Source organism: Chrysemys picta, chromosome 4, assembly GCF_011386835.1.
Source record: "Chrysemys picta bellii isolate R12L10 chromosome 4, ASM1138683v2, whole genome shotgun sequence".
Lineage (NCBI taxonomy): Eukaryota > Metazoa > Chordata > Testudines > Emydidae > Chrysemys > Chrysemys picta.
Window position 1 is genome coordinate 142,921,392 of NC_088794.1, and position 19,914 is coordinate 142,941,305.

General features: G+C 41.9%; 1 protein-coding gene across 8 annotated transcripts in view; it reads right to left on the bottom strand.

Moving 5' to 3' along the window:
• Nucleotides 1–19,914, bottom strand: part of LRRC9 (leucine rich repeat containing 9) — an 87,272-nt gene that overhangs the window by 42,229 nt on the left and 25,129 nt on the right. For all 8 annotated transcript variants that reach the window (XM_065593809.1, XM_065593810.1, XM_065593808.1 and 5 more), the window contains 9 exons: nucleotides 17,250–17,426; nucleotides 13,174–13,291; nucleotides 8,885–9,020; nucleotides 7,465–7,611; nucleotides 5,929–6,050; nucleotides 4,613–4,825; nucleotides 3,211–3,330; nucleotides 1,902–2,093; nucleotides 70–195 (listed from right to left, as the gene is read on the bottom strand). In XM_065593809.1, the coding sequence (XP_065449881.1) occupies nucleotides 70–195; nucleotides 1,902–2,093; nucleotides 3,211–3,330; nucleotides 4,613–4,825; nucleotides 5,929–6,050; nucleotides 7,465–7,611; nucleotides 8,885–9,020; nucleotides 13,174–13,291; nucleotides 17,250–17,426 (1,351 nt within the window). The remainder of the gene's footprint in view (nucleotides 1–69; nucleotides 196–1,901; nucleotides 2,094–3,210; nucleotides 3,331–4,612; nucleotides 4,826–5,928; nucleotides 6,051–7,464; nucleotides 7,612–8,884; nucleotides 9,021–13,173; nucleotides 13,292–17,249; nucleotides 17,427–19,914) is intronic.

Here is a 19,914-nt window from a genome sequence, read left to right on the forward strand (position 1 = left end):
ATTGTGCCTATAACTTCTTGTTTCTAATCTTGCATTTGCTACAAGTTATAGCAAAATGGAACATCATACCTGAGAGATCTTTGATCCAGCAATAAAACACACAGCAGCCGCAGCCTCTTCTTCAGTAATCTGGACTCCATCTAAATGAGTAAGAGCCTTTAATCGGCCAATGACACTCAAACGCAATGAGACTGGCTTGGAGAAAAAAAAGCAAAGTGATGTAATTGAGTTTTTAAAATTGTCTATACGGTTACATACAAAAAAAGGACATATGATTCCTTTCAAGCCAGTCTCCTCTCGTATTATGTATGCTCAGGGCTAGGTTGTGGTCCATCCTGTGTGCTCACACAAGAACGTAAAAAAGGAGACATAAGATGCGCCCCTTGCTCCCATGTCCCAGCTATGCCTACCATTGGTAGCAGTGTGCATGGGAAAGCAGCCTCCACAAGGCTGCTATGTCCTCCCTGCTCATCTGGATTGGGAATGGGTGAAAAGGGGTGGGGAAGGGGCTGAGTCTTGCCATACCTGTACAAAACTATAAGGAACAACGTATGTTTGGGCTAGGTTTGGTTACATTGATCTAATGTGACACTGATGTCAATAAATTACTCTGGATTTACATGCGTGTATGAGATAAAAATCTAGCCCTGAAGGATTGTAATTATACATAGCTATGTAAGACATGAAGTGCAGTACAATAACAAAGTTGTTAGCACCTTCCTTATAAGCCAGAAGTTTGCAAGTACTACAAGTATTATTAAATGCAAGGAATTTGATAACCTCAGAGGAGGTGAAAGAGAAGCTCAAGGGATTTGGACGTGTGAGCCTAAACTCAAGGTGGAATTACAGCCCTAACTCTTATACAGAAACATTTTAAAATTCCCATTAAATTAAATATAGTGCAAGAAAAACACCGACTGGATAATCATACTCGTAAGGAAAGTGAACAACATCCTTATTTCTAGCGGGAAAATAGACTTACTGAAACGACCAGAATAATGATGATCAATGTAATCTTTATAAACTAGATGGGACTATGCACCTGTGCATGGGAGAACAAAGGAGTACGCACATCTCTTAACTAGGCTACATAGCGCTTGGATCCAAGTATTCAGGAGAAGAGGACTACACAGGTAGTCAGGGAATGGATGGAGAGGGTGTGAAATTGACTGAGTCTTGGATTGCTTCCCAATGCCACAGCCAGCACAGCTGGGCTGCTTCTCTGGGGGATGTGTGTGTCACCAGGTAAAAGGTTGGCACTGTATATTTTCCCTGAAAGTGGGGGAATCTGTCTCTGCCCTGGCCCCTTTCACTGGCCAGCACAGCTGAGCCAGTGCAGTGGGGGCAAAGGGTGGCTGTTTACGGCTTGCATAGATCATCAGTAAAGTTACCACCTACTAGAAGCAAGGAGGAGAGGAATTATGCCTCAGAGTAGCGTCACTGAGTCACAATGCTTCTAGGAGCCACTCCTGCAGATTATGCACAACCCCTTGCTCAGGACTGTTTACAAAGTCAAAGGGCCTGACAGCGTAAAGCATCTTTAAAGTGCAAAGCGCAACAGAGGGTCCTGTGGCACCTTTGAGACTAACAGAAGTACTGGGAGCATAAGCTTTCGTGGGTAAGAACCTCACTTCTTACCCACGAAAGCTTATGCTCCCAGTACTTCTGTTAGTCTCAAAGGTGCCACAGGACCCTCTGTTGCTTTTTACAGATTCAGACTAACACGGCTACCCCTCTGATACTTGACATCTTTAAAGTGGGCACTAATTACATATACATCCACTTTAAGGCCCCTTACACAGCCTCAATGTAAATGAGAACCAGGCCCAAAACTTAGCACTACAAGGTCTAATTGTTTTGGCTAGAAGGTTTTCCTGAGAATTTTAAGCACTGACACATACCTTATGCCATGGGTTATGTCTGATATCAAGACTGAGTACGTTTGAAGTGTGTTTACGTAAGACATTTATTTCCTCTCCAGTCTTTTTCAGTTGATTCCAGCTCAAGTCTAAATACTTCAGTTTGCTTAAGCCTCTAATACCCTCCAGGGTGATCACATGGTTGTGGCTTGCATCAAAATACTCCAGATTGGGCTGCAAGACAGTACTGATTTGAGAATAATTGTACAGAAAAAAGTGCAGCAAGGAAATATTTGGTAATAAACTCAGTTTTAATAGACAGTCCCACAGAAGGCACGGTCATCCAGATTCAATGCCCAAAGCGCCCCTTGCCCAGCAGCAGAAAGCCTGTCTGGAAAGAAGTCTGGTTAAGCAACCGAACCTTTGAATGTATATCTGAATCCACTTTAACCTGTCTGGTCATTCAGTGACAGACCTGCGGGTGGCTATATTACAACAGAAAAACTTCAAAAACAGACTCCAACGAGAGACTGCTGAGCTGGAATAGATATGCAAACTAGACACAATCAACTCTGGTTTGAATAAGGACTGGGAATGGCTGAGCCATTACAAACATTGAATCTATCTCCCCTTGTAAGTATGCTCACACTTCTTATCAAACTGTCTGTACTGGGCTAGCTTGATTATCACTTCAAAAGTTTTTTGAAGAGCCCCACTTCAAGTCTAATCAGTTGGGTGTTCTTAATTGTTGTGTTAGTTATTATTATTTATTTGTGTTAGGATAGTGCCCTAGAGACTCCAACCAAGATCAGGGCCCATTGTGCTAGGCACTGTAGACACACACAGTAAGAAACGGTCTCCAACCTGAAGCATTTACCATCTAAGTAGACAAGAGAGCCAAAGGGTGGGAGACAGGAAGTAGAGAGAGGAATAATAATAATAATACCACCATCTACCTCTTATATAGCACTTTTCATCTGCAGATCTCAAAGTGCTCTACAAAGGAGGTAGGTATTATTCCATTGTACAGATTGGGAAACTGAGGCAAGGGAGGTGAAAAGACTTGCCTAACACCACTAAGCAGGCCAACTGCAGAGCCAGGAATAGAAGCCAGATCACCAAAGTCCCAATCCAATGCTCTACCTACTGGTCCACATTGCCTACTACAAAGGAGAAGGAGGAACAAAGGGTCTGTTTAGAGGTAGTGAACTTCACCCATTAGGAATAAATCAGGTTTGCTGCCATGCAATAGACATTAATATATTTAAGTTGTACACACAAAGGATTTTTTTCAATTAAAATATTCCTTTAGTTTAATTTCCTTTACAACATATAGAACAATATTTCTTACCAAGTGGTAAACATCATCTAAACACGTAAATTCATTGAAGCTGACAATAAGTTTTCGAAGCCCTGTCAGTTTAGAGATGTCCCGCAGTTTGCTCAGGCTGTTCCCATGCAAATTCAGAACCTAGGTCAAAAATTAATGAGATTACAACTGTACCATATATATACACAACCAAATTCTGTGCTACTCCATCATTGCTTTTCAACATTAAAGAGCTTCAACTGCTAGTGTTTAAGAGTAAATGTAACTCTATTCTATAGATTATAAAAAAGGCTAAGAAAAGTTACTTGTAAGTGATATGAAGTTTGTGAAGAGCAGTTGCAAGGATCCTGGGACAAAGTATTGCTTTTATTTTCTATTTTGAAGGATATTTGTTCTTCTCCCTTATCCCTGAAGTAATAGTGGGATGGGAAGATGGAGATTCAGTTCAGAAATGGTTTTTACTGGTCCACGGGGAGCAAGAAGGGAGGACAGTTTCCAATCCTTCCCCATTAGGCGAGAACTTGTTGCTTGGGGAGATTGGATGGAAGATTGCCAGCTGGGAATTCCTCCATGCCCGGAGTACAGTTTGGGGAGAGTGGCACTCAGAAGAGGGGAGGAACCAGCCAACTGAAGCCACGTACTCAGGAAAGGGAATTATGGGTGAGTGCAAGGGGGAGGGGAGAACTGCTACCCCATTGAAGACACAGACAGAAGAGATCAAAACTATTTAACAATTTGAAAGGTCAAATGTTCAGCAGGCTTCCTGCATCAAGTTTGTACAGACAAAATGAGTAACTGCAAATGCAAAACTGCAGTTAGCTGTGCAATGAAAGGAGTTCTGTATGCAAATACCAATTTGCATAAGGGGTTTTGTGGGCCAATCAGTTGCAACGATATTGAAAATCTGGGTGTAGCTAGGTGGCTGTCAAGAGTTCTCTCCTTCACTGGATTTATATTTTTCTGATGCCAAAACTGACATATAAAATCTTTTCAGGAGTGATCACTATGATGACACAACCACGCAGCCAAGAAAACTTTGAGAAGACTCACAGTTAAAGCTGACACTTTAGGCCTTAACTGGGTCTCACAAACAGTAGTTTGCATGTGATTTCAGTGGAGTTATTTATACAATAGTAAGTAAGATCAGAATCCTGCCCAGTATTTGTAATTCATATTTTTATGAAAAACAAATGGCATAATTTAGGGATGGAAGTCCTTATTCTGATTTCACACTAGTTTTGGATCTCCAATTACTCCCAAAGCACTGCACTGATGTAAAACAAGTGTAACACCAGAATCAAGCCCAAATGCTAGCCTTCATTTGTGACTTCCTACTTTTGATTGGTTTACGAGCAATCTGAATAACATGACATTGATTATGTAATAACCGTGTCCTGCTGTCAGTTTAACAGACAATACTCACCGCTATTTGACTGTAAATATTGGCCTTAGCAACTGAAAGCACTGTCTTTTCATCCAAGCAAACAATTTTGGGTCTGGCTTTTACTGTAGGCTCCATGTTCATAACTTCATCATCACGTTGCAAATCACTAGACAATATAAATCCTTCTGTATTTTTCTTTCTTTCTTCTACAATTACATTGCTGAGCGTAGAAAACAGGGACTGAACTTTGACCTATGCAAAATAATATTTGTTAACATTTGTAAAATTTCTATTTTAAGTTAGGTAAATTATTTAAAACTGCATACAAACATGCAGAAAGTAGAGTTAGGAAATCATCTTTCGGTAATGCAGCACTTTCAAAAGAGAACAGCAATGCTTTTGTTTGCACAAGCATTTACACGTTACATTATGAACAAAAAGTAACGAAGAGTCTATGGGCCATATCCTCTCACATATAGAACTCACACTGAAGACAACAGAAGTCTGATTCCCTGCCCAAACCCCCAAAGTCCAAGCACTGCAATAGCTCACTCTCCAATGAAGGAGTTAGATGTAGACCCCCAGGAGCTCATCAGTACTGCAATTGTTTTGGTAGTGGAGCACTCAAATGTGTCAGAAAGGGGAAATCTCCCCCACGCTCCCCTCCAAAAGCCGAATATTCTACTTTTGCAGCACACCCTGCTTCTGCTAGGTAGTAGAGCTTAGGACCTGAACTGAAACCCCTGCATGACGACAGCAAGTTACACAGCCACATAACCACAAGGCCAGTCCACCACATAGCTTATAAAAAATTAACATAAAAGCTTTTTTAATGAAGGAAAAACCTGTTCAGGATCCCAACCAGTAGCAGAATATCTGTGCATGCTTCAAAACTACATACATCACACTTGGAACCAAAACACAAATTGAAAATGAGTTACTCTCTCATTAAGGACTCCATGAAGCAAGGTTTTGAGCACTGTCAAATCTCATTCATTTTAGTGTCTCATTACCTTGATGGATGGTGCATTTAGTGAGAGAAGAGCTAATTTTCAATTGTGCTTCATTGCACTGCTAAGGCTTCATTGAAGTCTCTGTGCCTTCCCTGCCACACTTGATAATGTTACAAAATAAGAGTCTGATCCTAACTCTCATTGCAGTGTATGAAGTTTCCCATTGACTTCAACAGGAGTTTTATCAGGCTTTAAACAGTTAGAGGGAACAGAACCCTGAACTTAGGTCCTGTCAGGTAATGTGAGTGAAGGAGGAGTAATTTCAACTAGTTGTTTTTCTCTTGATCTTCGAGATCTAAAGCTTACGGTCTAACATCCTATTAGGGAGAACAAAGTTCATACCAGTGTAGTGTACTCAAATTCAACGACGTATTCGGGCAAGACCAGTTCGTGATCAAACACAAACCACTCACACTGTCGATGGCGGCAGTCACAGTTTCTATGTTCCATGGAAGAATACGTTTCTACAGCAAAAGAAAAGGAACAAACACAAGCGGAAGGAATAAATACAAGACTGCTTCATCTTCACTGCAGGATGTAGCGAACACACATTTCTCTCATTTAAAATTTTTTAATTTGAGTTGTTTACTCAAGGGAGATTTGTTTTCTTAGGATCTTAATTCTCTTTAGGCGCCCTATAGCAGCATCTAAAAATCTTACCAAATCTTACCGCGGAACCCTATCATTTAGCTTTTTATTTGCCTAGGGCAACCCTGTTCCTTGCGCTACACATTCTGAGAGGGCAGTAACATGCCCCCTTACTCCCCTGTGTGAGCTGCAGAGCTGGCAGGTTCCAGCATGAGTGAGAGGCAGCCTCTCTGGGGCCATTACTCCCTCTCCTCCTGGCTGGAAGGGAGTGGGCAAGAACGGGTGGGGATTGGGCAAGAAACTTGTCTCCATTCTCTCCCCTCCCCTCGCCCCCCCCGGCATCCCCAATGTGCTAAATGAAATCTTCTCCTGGTACAGATTATTTTCCCTTTGGAGTGAGGGGGGAGCCAAGGAGAGAATCACAGCTGTTCTTTCATGGCAGATTGTTGGAAAAGGGAACTTCGTTTGGCCCCCCATGGCACAGTCTGCTATACTGCACTGTTACCCAAAACTAGTCGATCATTCTATGGTGTAATCACCTAACAGATTGGTTTTCTCATCTTCCTGCCCATGGAAGGACAAGTACAATCACAGTTCCTGCACTCAAGTAAACAAAGGGATTGCTCCCTTCTAGTATTCCAATGACTGCAAATCCCCCCGACTGGACGGGAAGAGGTGAAGTCATGGCCCTGTTCCCACTCTGCACTGTCCTGCAAAGTTGACTGGCCACATTGAGGAAGCAGGATCGACTACTCAAAGATTGTTGCATCGTACATAGGTAGTACACAGACTTAGTGCGGGTGATCATGACTCCCTCTAGAGACAATAAAGCATTAAAGGAATTCTCCTTCTGCTCAAGCAGAGATGGGTTGGGGGTTTTAATGATGAAGGTGTTTGATCTCAACTGAGGTATGTATATGTGGCCACAGTTATCACACACACACACACAAACACCCTGAACAATGCAAGCTGGGAGAGAGATTGTGTACACCACACTATTTCTAGTATGGACTAGTGGCTGAAGAGCACAATCTGGTCCTTCGTGCTTTCCTTCAAACTCTGTGTGAATTAAACTACCACAAGTAATCACTAAAACAGTGAGCATCTTTTATTATCCTCTTTAACATTAGTTCAAAACAATATGCACTTGGGCTGGAGCAAGACCGTATCTGAGTTCTAACCAGGACCAAAATTCCACAACAGGCTCCTAGATGTGAGAAAGACAGTGTTTAGAATACAACACTGACACAACCTTCACTTTGTGCTAACAACAGCCTACAGATACATTACCATCATCAGCATCAGATGTATCACTTAGTAAATGTTTCCGAGGCCTGAACACTGAATTAGCCCCTGGATAGTTGACTTGACTGATGGGATCTTTTTCACGAGCTGGAACACTATGTCCAAGAAAAACTTTTGCAATTATGAGTTTCCCTAAGGATGGAAAGAAAAGAAGATTTAATAATAACGCTATCAAATTTTCTATAAACACAGGGCAATAAAATGTTGGTGGTCAGCTCGATACCATCCGACAGGAGACTACATTCTGGTCTGGCAGATTAACGCTCTAACAAGTACATTTTGGGAAGAAAGACTTCCGACAATTTATTCCTAGAACAGAAGTATTTGGCTAAGATTTATAAGCAGTAAATTCAGAAGTACAAAAATAAAACAGGGTGGTGTTAAGGATCTGTCCCCATCAGAGCACCCCCTTTGATGTTACTTCAAATGAGTCCAGTCCTTCTAGCAGGGAGAGGTCAGCATCAGTCTAGCAGTGGCCAGCTCTCAGCCTTCTGGCCAAGGCTTTCTGGCTATTTCTCCCCTTTTCAGAGTCTCAGGTGAAACAAACAATCCAAAGTCAGCAAAAGAAGCTAAACAAAAGGGCAAATTAAAAAACAAACAAACCTAAAGGTAGTTCTAAGCCAGGATATTGGACTCCCTTTCTTCAGAGGGGCCCTGGATGGGCCATAGTCCATCCTAGAGTCCACTTGGGGTCTCCAACACAAGTTATGGGACACAGTCTCTTCACCCTTTTAGCACAAGGGACCTGTCCTCCCTTTTTTGAGGGCACAGGTTCTGCTAGTTATCAGGCCTCTTCCTGGGAGCTGGGAAGCTTTACAGACTGGCTCCCTTCCTGGGCTGCCCACTTCTGAGTAGTGATTCCTCCTTTTAAACTTCTCCATTCCTGGCATGACTTGCCACTGTCGCACAGTGGCGCTTCTCTAGCGCAAAGAAGCATCTTAACCCATTCGATGCCGGTGAAGGGTTGATACATCCTGTCATTAGTGACGCCTGTTTCTTCAGAGTGCCCTGTCCTGGCTTCAAGTTAGCACAGCCCCCTTGTGTCTCCCCTCACTCCCTATAACTCACCCTTCTTTTGAGCTGTTGAGTCTAGAAAGGTTAAGCTACATCTAATTAGCTTCCAGATAGGAGTGCCTCTCTTAGCTGCCTCTGAACCAGTCTAGGAGTTAGCTCCAGGCTACTGTATGGCTTGGTGGGGTTTTCTAATAGAAAGGGCACTGGGCCAGATTGCAACAGGTCTTTCTGGGTCCCTCCACAAAAAGACCTGTATACTCTGTCACAACAATCTACTGTATTTACAAGATTTTCTTGTATTTACAAGACAAAACACTTTGCTGTGATTTATGAAATGAGCCTTACACCTATCAATGATGTTTTAAAGCACCTCTCCAAGCGATTACATTACCACATATGAACGGTTCCTCAAGTTCATTGCTATTTTTACGTTCATCCTTGGTTTGTTGCTGCAAAAATTCTATTCTGGGACGTTCACATATACTTAAACTGTTAGAGAGGAGAACAGCTTCTTCTCTTCTTGAAAGCTGCAAAGATGAAAGTAAGGTCTAAGTAGGTTTATTTGACCAACGCCCCCTGTAAGAATTTCAAGACACCTATCCTTAATCAGCAGCTTTACAATATGCAAATAAATTAAGGAAGAGGTGGAGAGTGGAAGAGGGAGGACTAAAAAACAAGGGCAGGCTCATTTACTTGTGATATCACAATCTAGTCAGGAGAAAAGAAAGCTAGATTGTAAAGTCTTTGGAGCAGAGTATCAAAGGGGTGGCCGTGTTAGTCTGTATCCACAAAAATAAGGAGGAGTCCGGTGGCACCTTAAAGACTAAGATTTATTTGGGCATAAGCTTTGCATCTGAAGAAATGGGTTTTTTACCCACGAAAGCTTATGCCCAAATAAATCTGTTAGTCTTTAAGGTGCCACCGGACTCCTTTTTCTTTGGAGCAGGAATCAGATTTTTCTTTGAACAGCACCTAGCACAATGGGAGGGGCAGTCCTAACTGGGGCCTTTGAGCACTACCACAATATAACAACAACAAAGAAGCAGAGAGGGAGAGAGGGAGATATTTCTGAAGATACAATCCCGCCACTCAAAACAAGTTGGTCACAAAACAGAAAAATAGGGAGAGGTGGGCTATAAGTAGGGAAGACAAAATGAGGATGCTGCAGAAAAAGAGAGAAGGCTCTCCTATCCCATCTCTCTATATTTTGCTTTTCATGGGTCAGAATGAGACATTTCTTACCTGATAATTCAGTGTTAACAGCTTCTCTCCTCATTCATCACTAATGAGATAATGACCCCTATGTATGGAATTCAACAAGGCAGTCCAATGTTTTTGCTGGAGGCTCCAAGACAAAGCCCCATCCTTCAGCTCAGTTTGCCAGAAGAGTTCTTCCACAGCTGTGGGAACACTCCAGCAACTGATGGTTAGCAATAAGATAACAACTTGATATAATATGTTTTAAGACAGTTATATGTCCAAGTCTCCCTTTAGAAAAAGACTTCAGTTTGTATTCTGGTCATTTACCAGACTCCCAGCGTGGGTTGAATGAGAAGAGAATCTACTAACAGAAACAAAATGATCAGGTAAGAATTTTTTTCTTTCCTTTACACAGCTTCTCTTTTCATTCATCAGCAGTTGGAAGTAGCAGACAGTGATTCACACAAGTTGGAGGTAGGGAGGGGTGGATAAATAGAGTTTTAATTATTATTATAGTAGAATAATAGGCAGGAATGTATGTAGGAACCAACCCAGTAGCACTTTCCTATCAAGGATGACTTTGCAGAGGAATGGAAACTTATTCTGCAAATCTTCCTCATATGAGACTCATACTCTTTTTTCCCAGTGCCCCTGTGGACTTCTGTGAATAGTTTCCCAGATGCCAAGCATGCCAAATGATGCAGAATTTTAACATCTTGCCTGCAGCAACTTTGAGGCCCTAATGCCTTCATGTTTTGTATAGAATGAAATAAACAGCATACAACTGTCAGACGTATTCCATGTACCCAAGCTATAACTTTAGAGCCCTAAGAATGCCCATTTATGCCACAATCTTCCAAAGGACTGCCAAGTGTTCAAACAAAATGACAGGAGAACTACTTCCCCAGAAGAGTCAAATCTGCCTACTTACAGAACACTGCTAGGGCTGGGACTGGTACCCATTATTCTATGGCGCTTGGTTGTAGGACTCCAATAAACCAATCTGGAGAAACTCAAGTGTAGCTGAGATGGCCAGCACTTTGTAATTATTATTATTTAGTTGTATTACAATAGCATCTAGAGGTCAGGGCCGCAATGCAGTCGGCACTGTAAAAAGAGGAAGTCCCTGCCCCAAAGAGCCTTCTGTTTCCCCTTGCACATGAAACATAAATTTGACCAGGTCAATGAATGAAATTTCCTGGTTGAGTTTTATCTGGATACTAAACTGTATCAGAGACCAATGGAGCATCCATGCTGAACTACACTTTTCTTAGGATGCCCAGGCTGGTAACTGTAGGTGTTCCTGGTTTGAATAAAAGGGGTACCTGCTTCAAGAGGTCTGGTCTTTTCTGTAGATGCAATGTGGGTTTCTTAGCTATCTAGCAAGTCCAAAATGCCTTCTGGGCCAGTGGAGGATTAGAAGAAGGACTTCAACTCTCCCTTTTCCTCTTTTCTATATTCTTTATGTGAACTAGCTTGAAAGATAGCAGATTCTTCTCTTCCTACAACATTACTTCCATTTGACCTCTTGTTACTCCCTGATTTTGGAAGGGACATAAACACTCATGCCTCAATCATAAACCAACCTCTAATGGGGAGACTTCCACCATGAGAGACAAAATTGCCTGTGATGTGGTTTCTTGCACCTTCTTCTGAAGTAGCTGGTATTGACCACTGTCATACTGGACTTGATGGACCACTGATCTAATCCCACATTGCCATGTTTCTGGGTTTTGGGTAGAGAGGTTGTTTAGACACACTACTGACAGAGCTGTCACAGTGAACTAAAAGCATGGGTACGCTGAGATTTTGGAAATTTGTCTTCCAAGTACAGTCCTCAACCTGAACGGCTTACTTCCTTAGTGAGTATGCAAGGGTCTAGAGTGCAAATTGTGTTGGCTTTCAGCATGTTGTTTGTACTGACCTGCCCACAAGGGGATATTTGGATGTGATCTGAGAATGACACCTAATTTTGCACTGTAGCAGGTGAGTGGTTCCACATCCCCAGAATGAATTTCTTCAGGTGCATTTTGAGAAACAACTTGGGGGATGAAGCCGATGCATGCCACCAGCAATCCTGTTCATTGGAGAAAATTGCTACAGATGACCTCTGTCAGGAAATGACTGGTGCAATGAAATTTTGTTTCTTTGGAAATCTTTTCCATGATGGTAGAAGTGTGGCCAGAGCCAGAGCCAGGCTTTCCCCGCCCACAAGTGAGCAATTTTCTGCACTGGATTCAAAAGCTCTTCTTAACTGTGAAGAACTAGTGAGTAGGAATCCTGTCCAGCAGCTGTCCTATTACGAATGGTACTGTTTCTCTAGACAGGCCACTGATTGGAACATTGTCTAGGAGCAAAACTTGCGACCTGTGCCTTGCTGTAAGTACTACCAGCTATTTCTTAAGACTCTTAGCGTGGAGGGTGGATCAGAATTAAGAGTTTTATAAAGGATTGTGACTTCTCATACACAAATGTTCTTTGGTTGGTTTGGAGAAAAATGTAGGGAAACTTCCACCCTAGATTTTCCTTCTGCTAAAGGAATTGTTCTTTCTTGAATACTCTTGGTGTTGGTAGTGACCAATGGATTGCTATGCTGGCTTTGATAGTGAGGGTTGAGGCCTCTCTGCTGTCTCAGCTACTAATTTTTCTCTGTTTCCCCAAACAGCTCCTCACCTGTAAGTTTGGATGCACAAGATCTGTTTAGGATGACTGATTGCTATTCGTGGGTGTAACATCCTTGTAGCCATCAAGTTAGAAGCCACTGCTTGTCACAAATCACATCAAGGGTTTGACCAGGATAGAATGGGAGACGTCTCACTCCAAGCAAGGATTATACCCAGAGATGACGACTTTTTACCACCAAGTAGGCTTTCCTTACTAAGTACGTGAAACACCTATAGCTATATATAGCTATAGCTGAGGCTCTGAAGTCTCCGTGCTGCCAAATACCCAATCTGGGGGAGAGGAGGAGGAAGAAAGATTATAAGTCGCTCCTGCACAAAAACAAATAAAAATTAAATTATAAAACAATCTGGTTGGGAGAAACTAAATGGCTAACTTGTTACATTGCTGGAGGCAGAAAATCTGGGGGCCTGAGCTGAAGGGCGAGACTTAGTCCTGAAGCTTCCACGAACAAAGCTGGACTACCTCCCAATTGAGAATTCGTGATGAACGAGGACAGAAGCTGTGCAACCGAAAGGGAGGGAGAGGGCAGAGAAGAAGAAATAGGGAAGGCGTGAAACAGGAGTTGAAAAGAAGTAGCAAAGCACTGATCATTCCTGTGCCGGGGAGGGAAAAAGCAAAGAAGAAAGTGGAGACAACAGGAGGAAGGACAAGAATAAATGCAGAAAAAGAGGGGAAAGATGAGTGGGACAAAGGGCTAAGAAGAGACGAAAGGTAGAGCAGCACCAATTAGGCCTTTCTGAGCTGGGCTACCAACTAGTAAGTAATAAACATTCTTCTGTGCAGATTTTATCTCACCTTGTGCTCTTCCATTGCCTGGAACCCATCCTCAAGCACTTGTAGAAGTTGCTTTTTCTTAACTGGCAAGTCTGGGTCAAACACATAAAAGAGACACTCCAGCATCTTCCTGTAGTTTCTTAACAAGAATGAGAAGCAGGAAAATATTTCAGTGCTTCTGTTGCAAAAATAATATGCAGCCTAAGCAGAGCATGTTTGTTGTACAATGTTCACTAAGAATTAGCTGGATTCCACTTATGTCAGAAATACAAATAATGTTGATATTCAATGTGCAATATCTGGTGACACTAAAGATCAAATGCATGATAAAACAAAAAGAAGAACAGGAGTACTTGTGGCACCTTAGAGACTAACAATTTATTAGAGCATAAGCTTTCGTGGACTACAGCCCACTTCTTCGGATGCATATAGAACGGAACATATATTGTTCATGAGGTTGATGGCGTTTTCATCCTTTAATGCATAAGGGTGGTCTCCATTTCCTGTGCCCCCTCAAAAAAAAAAATCTACCTTTTTTTTGGCGTTTCAAATATCAAGTTCTTACTTCCTTCTCTTTGCTGGAGGTCCTTGGCAAGATTACTGGAAGGAGAGTGGATAATGGAATCCACGTGGACAAAACATCTCAAAGAACCAGTTTCCATAAGAGAAATAATCGTTCTTTCCTCTTTGAGTGATTGTCCATGTGGACGCCACTTCTGGTGACTGGCATGCAGTGACCTCACAATCAGGATCATGATTGTAGGACAGCTTTGCCAAAATGGGCATCCTGAGGACTCAGCTAAGGAATGGTGGTGGGTGAAATCAAGGACTGATCCACAGATAGCTTCCCTGCAAATTTCTGAAACTGATATGCTTTTCATACCATAAACATAAAAGTGCCTGAGTCCTGGTGGAGTGGGCTCCAACCTGCTTGGGTGGCTCTAATCTAGCTAACTCATAGCATGATCTAATACAATTAGACATCCATTTAGACAGTCTCTGGGTGTGCATTGCCTGACCTTTTACCCTATCAGCAACTGCTACAAACAGTCTTGGGGAACTCCTGAAGGGTTTTGTTCTGTCAAAGCGATATGAAAGAATCCTAACCACATCAAGGGCGTGCAACTTCGCTTCTCTTAGTTGGAGTGAGGCTTGGGAAAGAAAACCGGTTGGTGATTCATGTGATTCAGATGACCATCTGAAACAACCTTCAGTAAAAACTGTGTGTAAGACCTAAGGATCACTGTGTCTTTATGTAACAGCATGTAAGATGCACCAGCCATGAGGGCCTGAATCTCTCTTACCCATCACACTGATGTCATAACAACTAAAAAATCCATTTTAAAAGTTGGATGATATAGAGAGAAAGATTCTAGGGGCTCAAAAGGAGGTCCCATTAAACCCGCTAAGACTAGGTCACAGGAAAGAGGGAGCTCCCAAACTGGAGGAAGCACATGAATAAAGGGCATGAGGAACTTATCAACTGTAGGGTGGGAAAATGTGGTGTGACCCTGGACAGGAGGATGGTGAACTGATATAGATGCTAAATGAATTCTTATGAAGCTGATCTATGGTCCTGAATGCTTAGGGACAGCAGATGATTCCAGCTGTTCTGGACTGAGTCTTCTAAAGAAGACAGGTGGCACTCTGCTGTCCAAATCGAGCATCTCCCATTTTCCTGCACAAGTCAGTCTAGTAGAATCCTTTCTGCTGTGCACCAGTGTATTTTGGACATCAGCTATTCAGCTCCTGTTGATGGTAGTTAACCAGCCAGCTTCCATGCTATTAGATGCAACAATGCTGGGTCCATGGTAGGATCTGACCTTCATTCTGAGAGATCACACTGGGTAAGTCAGGTAATATTACTGGGGGCTGAGCTGACAGGAGTCTGAGGAGATCTAAATGGCATTTTGGGCTGTATAAGTAGGGGCATTGCCAGCAGATCGAGGGACATGATCATTCCCCTCTATTCGGCATTGGTGAGGCCTCATCTGGAGTACTGTGTCCAGTTTTGGGCCCCACACTACAAGGAGGATGTGGAAAAATTGGAAAGAGTCCAGCGGAGGGCAACAATAATGATTAGGGGGCTGGAGCACATGACTTATGAGGAGAGGCTGAGGGAACTGGGATTGTTATGTCTGCAGAAGAGAAGAATGAGGGGGGATTTGATAGCTGCTTTCAACTACTTGAAAGGGGGATCCAAAGAGGATGGATCTAGACTGTTCTCAGAGGTACCAGATGACAGAACAAGAAGTAATGGTCTCAAGTTGCAGTGGGGGAGGTCTAGGTTGGATATTAGGAAAAACTTTTTCACTAGGAGGGTGATGAAGAACTGGAATGGGTTACCTAGGGAGGTGGTGGAATCTCCTTCCTTAGAGGTTTTTAAGGTCAGGCTTGATGAAGCCCTGGCTGGGATGATTTAGTTAGGGATTGGTCCTGCTCTGAGCAGGGGGTTGGATTAAATGACCTTCTGAGGTCCCTTCCAACTCTGATAGTCTATGATCTATGCCTCCTTTTACTGGGTCCCAGGAGGGTGAGCTACACCGGTACTCAATCTGGGAACCATGTTCCTTCTTATCCCTTTCAGATGACTGGGTGGAGGAGGATTTAGCGACTCTACCAATCTCAGTAGATAGAAGTTTCTCTGAAGAGTGAACCAGGGAACTTGGAGCTGAGCCACAGCTCATAAGCACACTGATGGAGGAAGCCTGCTGAGGCCCAGTAGGCCCTTTTTCTCGGACTCTGAGAATCTTGTTGAGCACTCCAGGAGAAAAGTTTAAGATGGACCTCTCTCAGTTTCTGAATTCTCTTGGAGAAGGAGCCACAGAATGAGCATCTATCAGGGATATGCTCCTCTCCAAAACAAAAAAGGTACTTAAAACATCCATCATTAAGTGGAATAGTCATATCACTGGAGAGGCAAGTTCTGAACAACCTGGACTTCATTTCAGTCCTAATGGCTATCTCTCAATACCAGGAAGCTCCCTAACACTAAAAGTTTTTTTCTCTTTCCTATAGATAGTCAACAGACATAAAAAAAGACAAAAACACTACATTACACAAGACTAGCTCATTTACACACACACAAAACATCAGTGAAGTCACACACTGCACAGAGAAGAGGACACTGCAGGAGTTCCATCTCCCAGCCACGGGTGGCAAGAACAAACTGAAGTCTGGGTGGGCACAAGGGCATCCAGGCACTGCCCCAGTGGATACCTGTTGGCTAAAATAATCTTATCTTGCACGCCTGTGCACCAGAAGTGGAATGCATATGGACAATCACTAAAGGAAGAATCATTGTTAATTTTTAAAGCTTCAGTACCTGATCCTGCTACCATGCCGCACACACAACTCCCAGTGAACTCATTTGTCAGTTATATTATCCACCCTGCAGGGAACTTCTGTATAAACCAATCTTTAGTTTCCATTTGTTATGTATGATTTAATACCACCTCTTCAATTATTCTTTTCTTCTGACCCTTCCTATAGTGTAGATGGTTGTATATTTTAAGACTAATTACCATACATCTTGTATACATTACTCTGAAAATTGTCAAAACTTAAATTAAAAAGTATCTATTAAAAAAACATCCCACTTTAGAAACTCTTCTTTCCAGTAATTAAGCTCCCACTCCTGCAAGCTGCGAGGACACATGGACCCACTGCCTGCACAGAGCTCATTATAGTATCAGGGTCTTAAACCTTTTTGTTAGAAGGCAGTGGAATGAATAACTATAATAGCCAAAACTTTCTAAAGTAAAGGCTGAAATGCATATAAAAGAAATTTGGACACACCAGCTCTGGAGCATACAAATCCACTGGGTGAATATGCAACCAAGTATCTGCATGTACACTACTGAGATGTGTTCAATACAGATGCATACATGCATGTATTTTTTCCTCTTTTTGCACTCTCTCTCTGCCTTTCCTTTAAAAAAAAAAATCTGGCCATTCACATCTTTAAACTGAATTCACAGCCTTATGCTGGTTTATGTGTTGCTTTGTAAAATATATCTATCACTTAAAATCACTAAGTTCATATTGCTTCACGTGTAACTGCTTCACTAAATTGTCCTTAAAAATCATCTACTCACTCTGTTTCACTTAAAACTTCTTTATCCAAAAACATTTGAAACTTCTCTTCAAATATCATCCTCAGAATACGGTTGTGCACTCGGATGATGCGATTTATTTTCACTCCTGTGATACCATATGCTTTGAAGTCCCAGGCACAAAATCGTGATAGAATTAAATCATAACAGGAATTAAACCTGTGTCCAGGAATGAACAACAGAAAGCAATGAATTAATAACATTTTCTTCATTTTTTTTAATTTTTTTTTTTTTTGCAAACAGAACCTGATTTTTCTTCTGCTTTCAAATGAAGGGAAAGAAAAATACCGTAAGTGGTATTTTGCGGTAGTTTCTCTTTCTTTTATACTTTTAGAAATTCTCTCTTTCAACTAGAGATGGATGACCTTGTGTTACCTCATTTTGAAAATTACAGATTACATTCGGCAGCAAAAACTAATTTTAATGAGTTTGTGACCCACCACGTTTCTCTCCTGCCTCTAGGATACCATGTTGCATCGCAGATTCCATAAAGTCCTCCACACAGGCTTATAGCCACAGCTTTAGGCTTCTTATCTGGAAAATTGCCACATCCTGTTTGCCTCATGCAAGTGAGTAAATCTAGTGAGTCAATGGGACTACTTGCATAAAGTGAGCCTGGTGAACGTGAACCTATATTACTACATCGAAACATTAAAACAGGAACAATGATCCTGCAGTAAGGGCACGAGCCTAGGACCCAGGAGACCAGGGACCATTTCCCTACTCTCTCACAGCCTTCCTGCGTGACCTTGGGCAATCACTGAGCCTCAGTTCTCCACCAGTAAAATGGAATAATGGCACTTCCATGCCGCACAGGGGTGTTGTGAAGATAAATACATTAAAGACTGTGAGGTGCTCCGATACTACCGTAATAGGGGCCATATCAACAACTTCTTACAGTTCTTAAAATAAGTCCATTCTGGAAATGTAGTGGCTTCCCAAAAACTGAGAAAACCAAATTGAAAAACAAATACTCTTTTCAATAAACAGAGGACATTTTTCTAGAAAAAGACAAACAACAAATGCAGATCAACTTGCAATGAATAAAAACACTGCTCTTTCTCTAAAGGACTCTGTGCTAAGACCCTGATTCAAACATTGGACTCATTCAGCATTTCTCCTTGTCAATATTAAAAATCCTTGGCTTGAAAAAGCAGCTTTAAAATAAATAAATTAAATAAAATGACAACACTAAGAAAGAACACTGTTTATACGGAAAGTACAGATAGAGCCTCTGAGCACATCGCAACCTGCAGCACTCTAGCAGACGTGTCTGAACATAAGAGAAAGGCACAGCTGAGGTGGACAAGCTTGGACTACTCAAGCAGAAAACGGTCCTTGAAATAATGCCAACCTAAATTTGAGTCTCCCCTCAACAAAGTGTCAAGGTTATTTATACTGAGACCATGTAAACAACCTTTAATGCTTCTTTACAACAAGTAGTAAAGCTATCCAGGAGCTCGCTGTCACTACTGCCACAGTAGTTTAAACAGCTATTTGTCATTTCAGATTCCCATATTCCTCCTTTATTGACTATTTTATTTTATAAAGAATTTCCTGGATGTGAAATAAAATAAAAAAAGATAGCTAATAATTAGTCTACAGGGGCATCAAAGTCTTGATCGTATGTACTATACAAATAGTGGAATATTTATCTTCTACTGTGCCTAAGTATCACTATGGACCCAGCACAGCTCCCATTGAAATGAATGGCAAAACTTCAATTGACTTCATTGAGGCCAGGATGAGCCCCCAAGCCTCTGGTGTTGCATTTGGTCCAAATAACTCACCTAAAAGTGAATGGAATCCTTAGACATTTTATGCCTTTACATCAGGCATCAATGGAGTGAATGTTAATTAAAATAACTACTGAACAAATTATAAAAAACAGTCACATTTCAGTTTTAGATATACTAAGAAGACCCCTCACCCAAAATATCTATTTTTTTTTCCAAAATATTTGTATACTCTTTAATAGTCATGATTATAGCTACTGGAACATTTTATTAAATAAAGGACTAATTTACCTTTTTAAAAATTACTGAATTTATTTTGAAGAATGTGTTTTATAGAACAAATGCCTTCTATCATTTTGAGCACTCTCCGCATTTTAAATATCATCTCTGGTACCAGAGCAAGAGAGAGACCCCTTTTGTATTTTTATGAGAGGGTGGTGTGGCCCAGTGGACAGAGCAGGTATGGGGTCTATTCCCAGCTCTGCCACTGGTCTGCTGGATGACTTTGGACAATCACTTCCTCTCTCTGTGGCTTGGTTTCCCCATCAGTAAAATGGGGAATAATTATATTTACCTCCTTTGTAAAGTGCTTTGAGATCTACTGATGGTTTGTTATAGCCACAAAAAATAGATGATAAAATTGTATACTTCAGGACATAAGGCAACAAATAACACTCAGGGGAGGGATAGCTTAGTGGTTTGAGCATTAGCCTGCTAAACCCAGGGTTGTGACCTCAATCCTTGAGGGGGCCACTTAGGGATCTGGGGCAAGAATCAGTACTTGGTCCTGCTAGTGAAGACAGGGGGCTGGACTCGATGACCTTTTGAGGTCCCTTCCAGTTCTACACAGGGCCGGTACCAGCTTACCAAGCAGGTGCTTGGGGCGGCCACTTCGGAGAGGGGCGGCACGT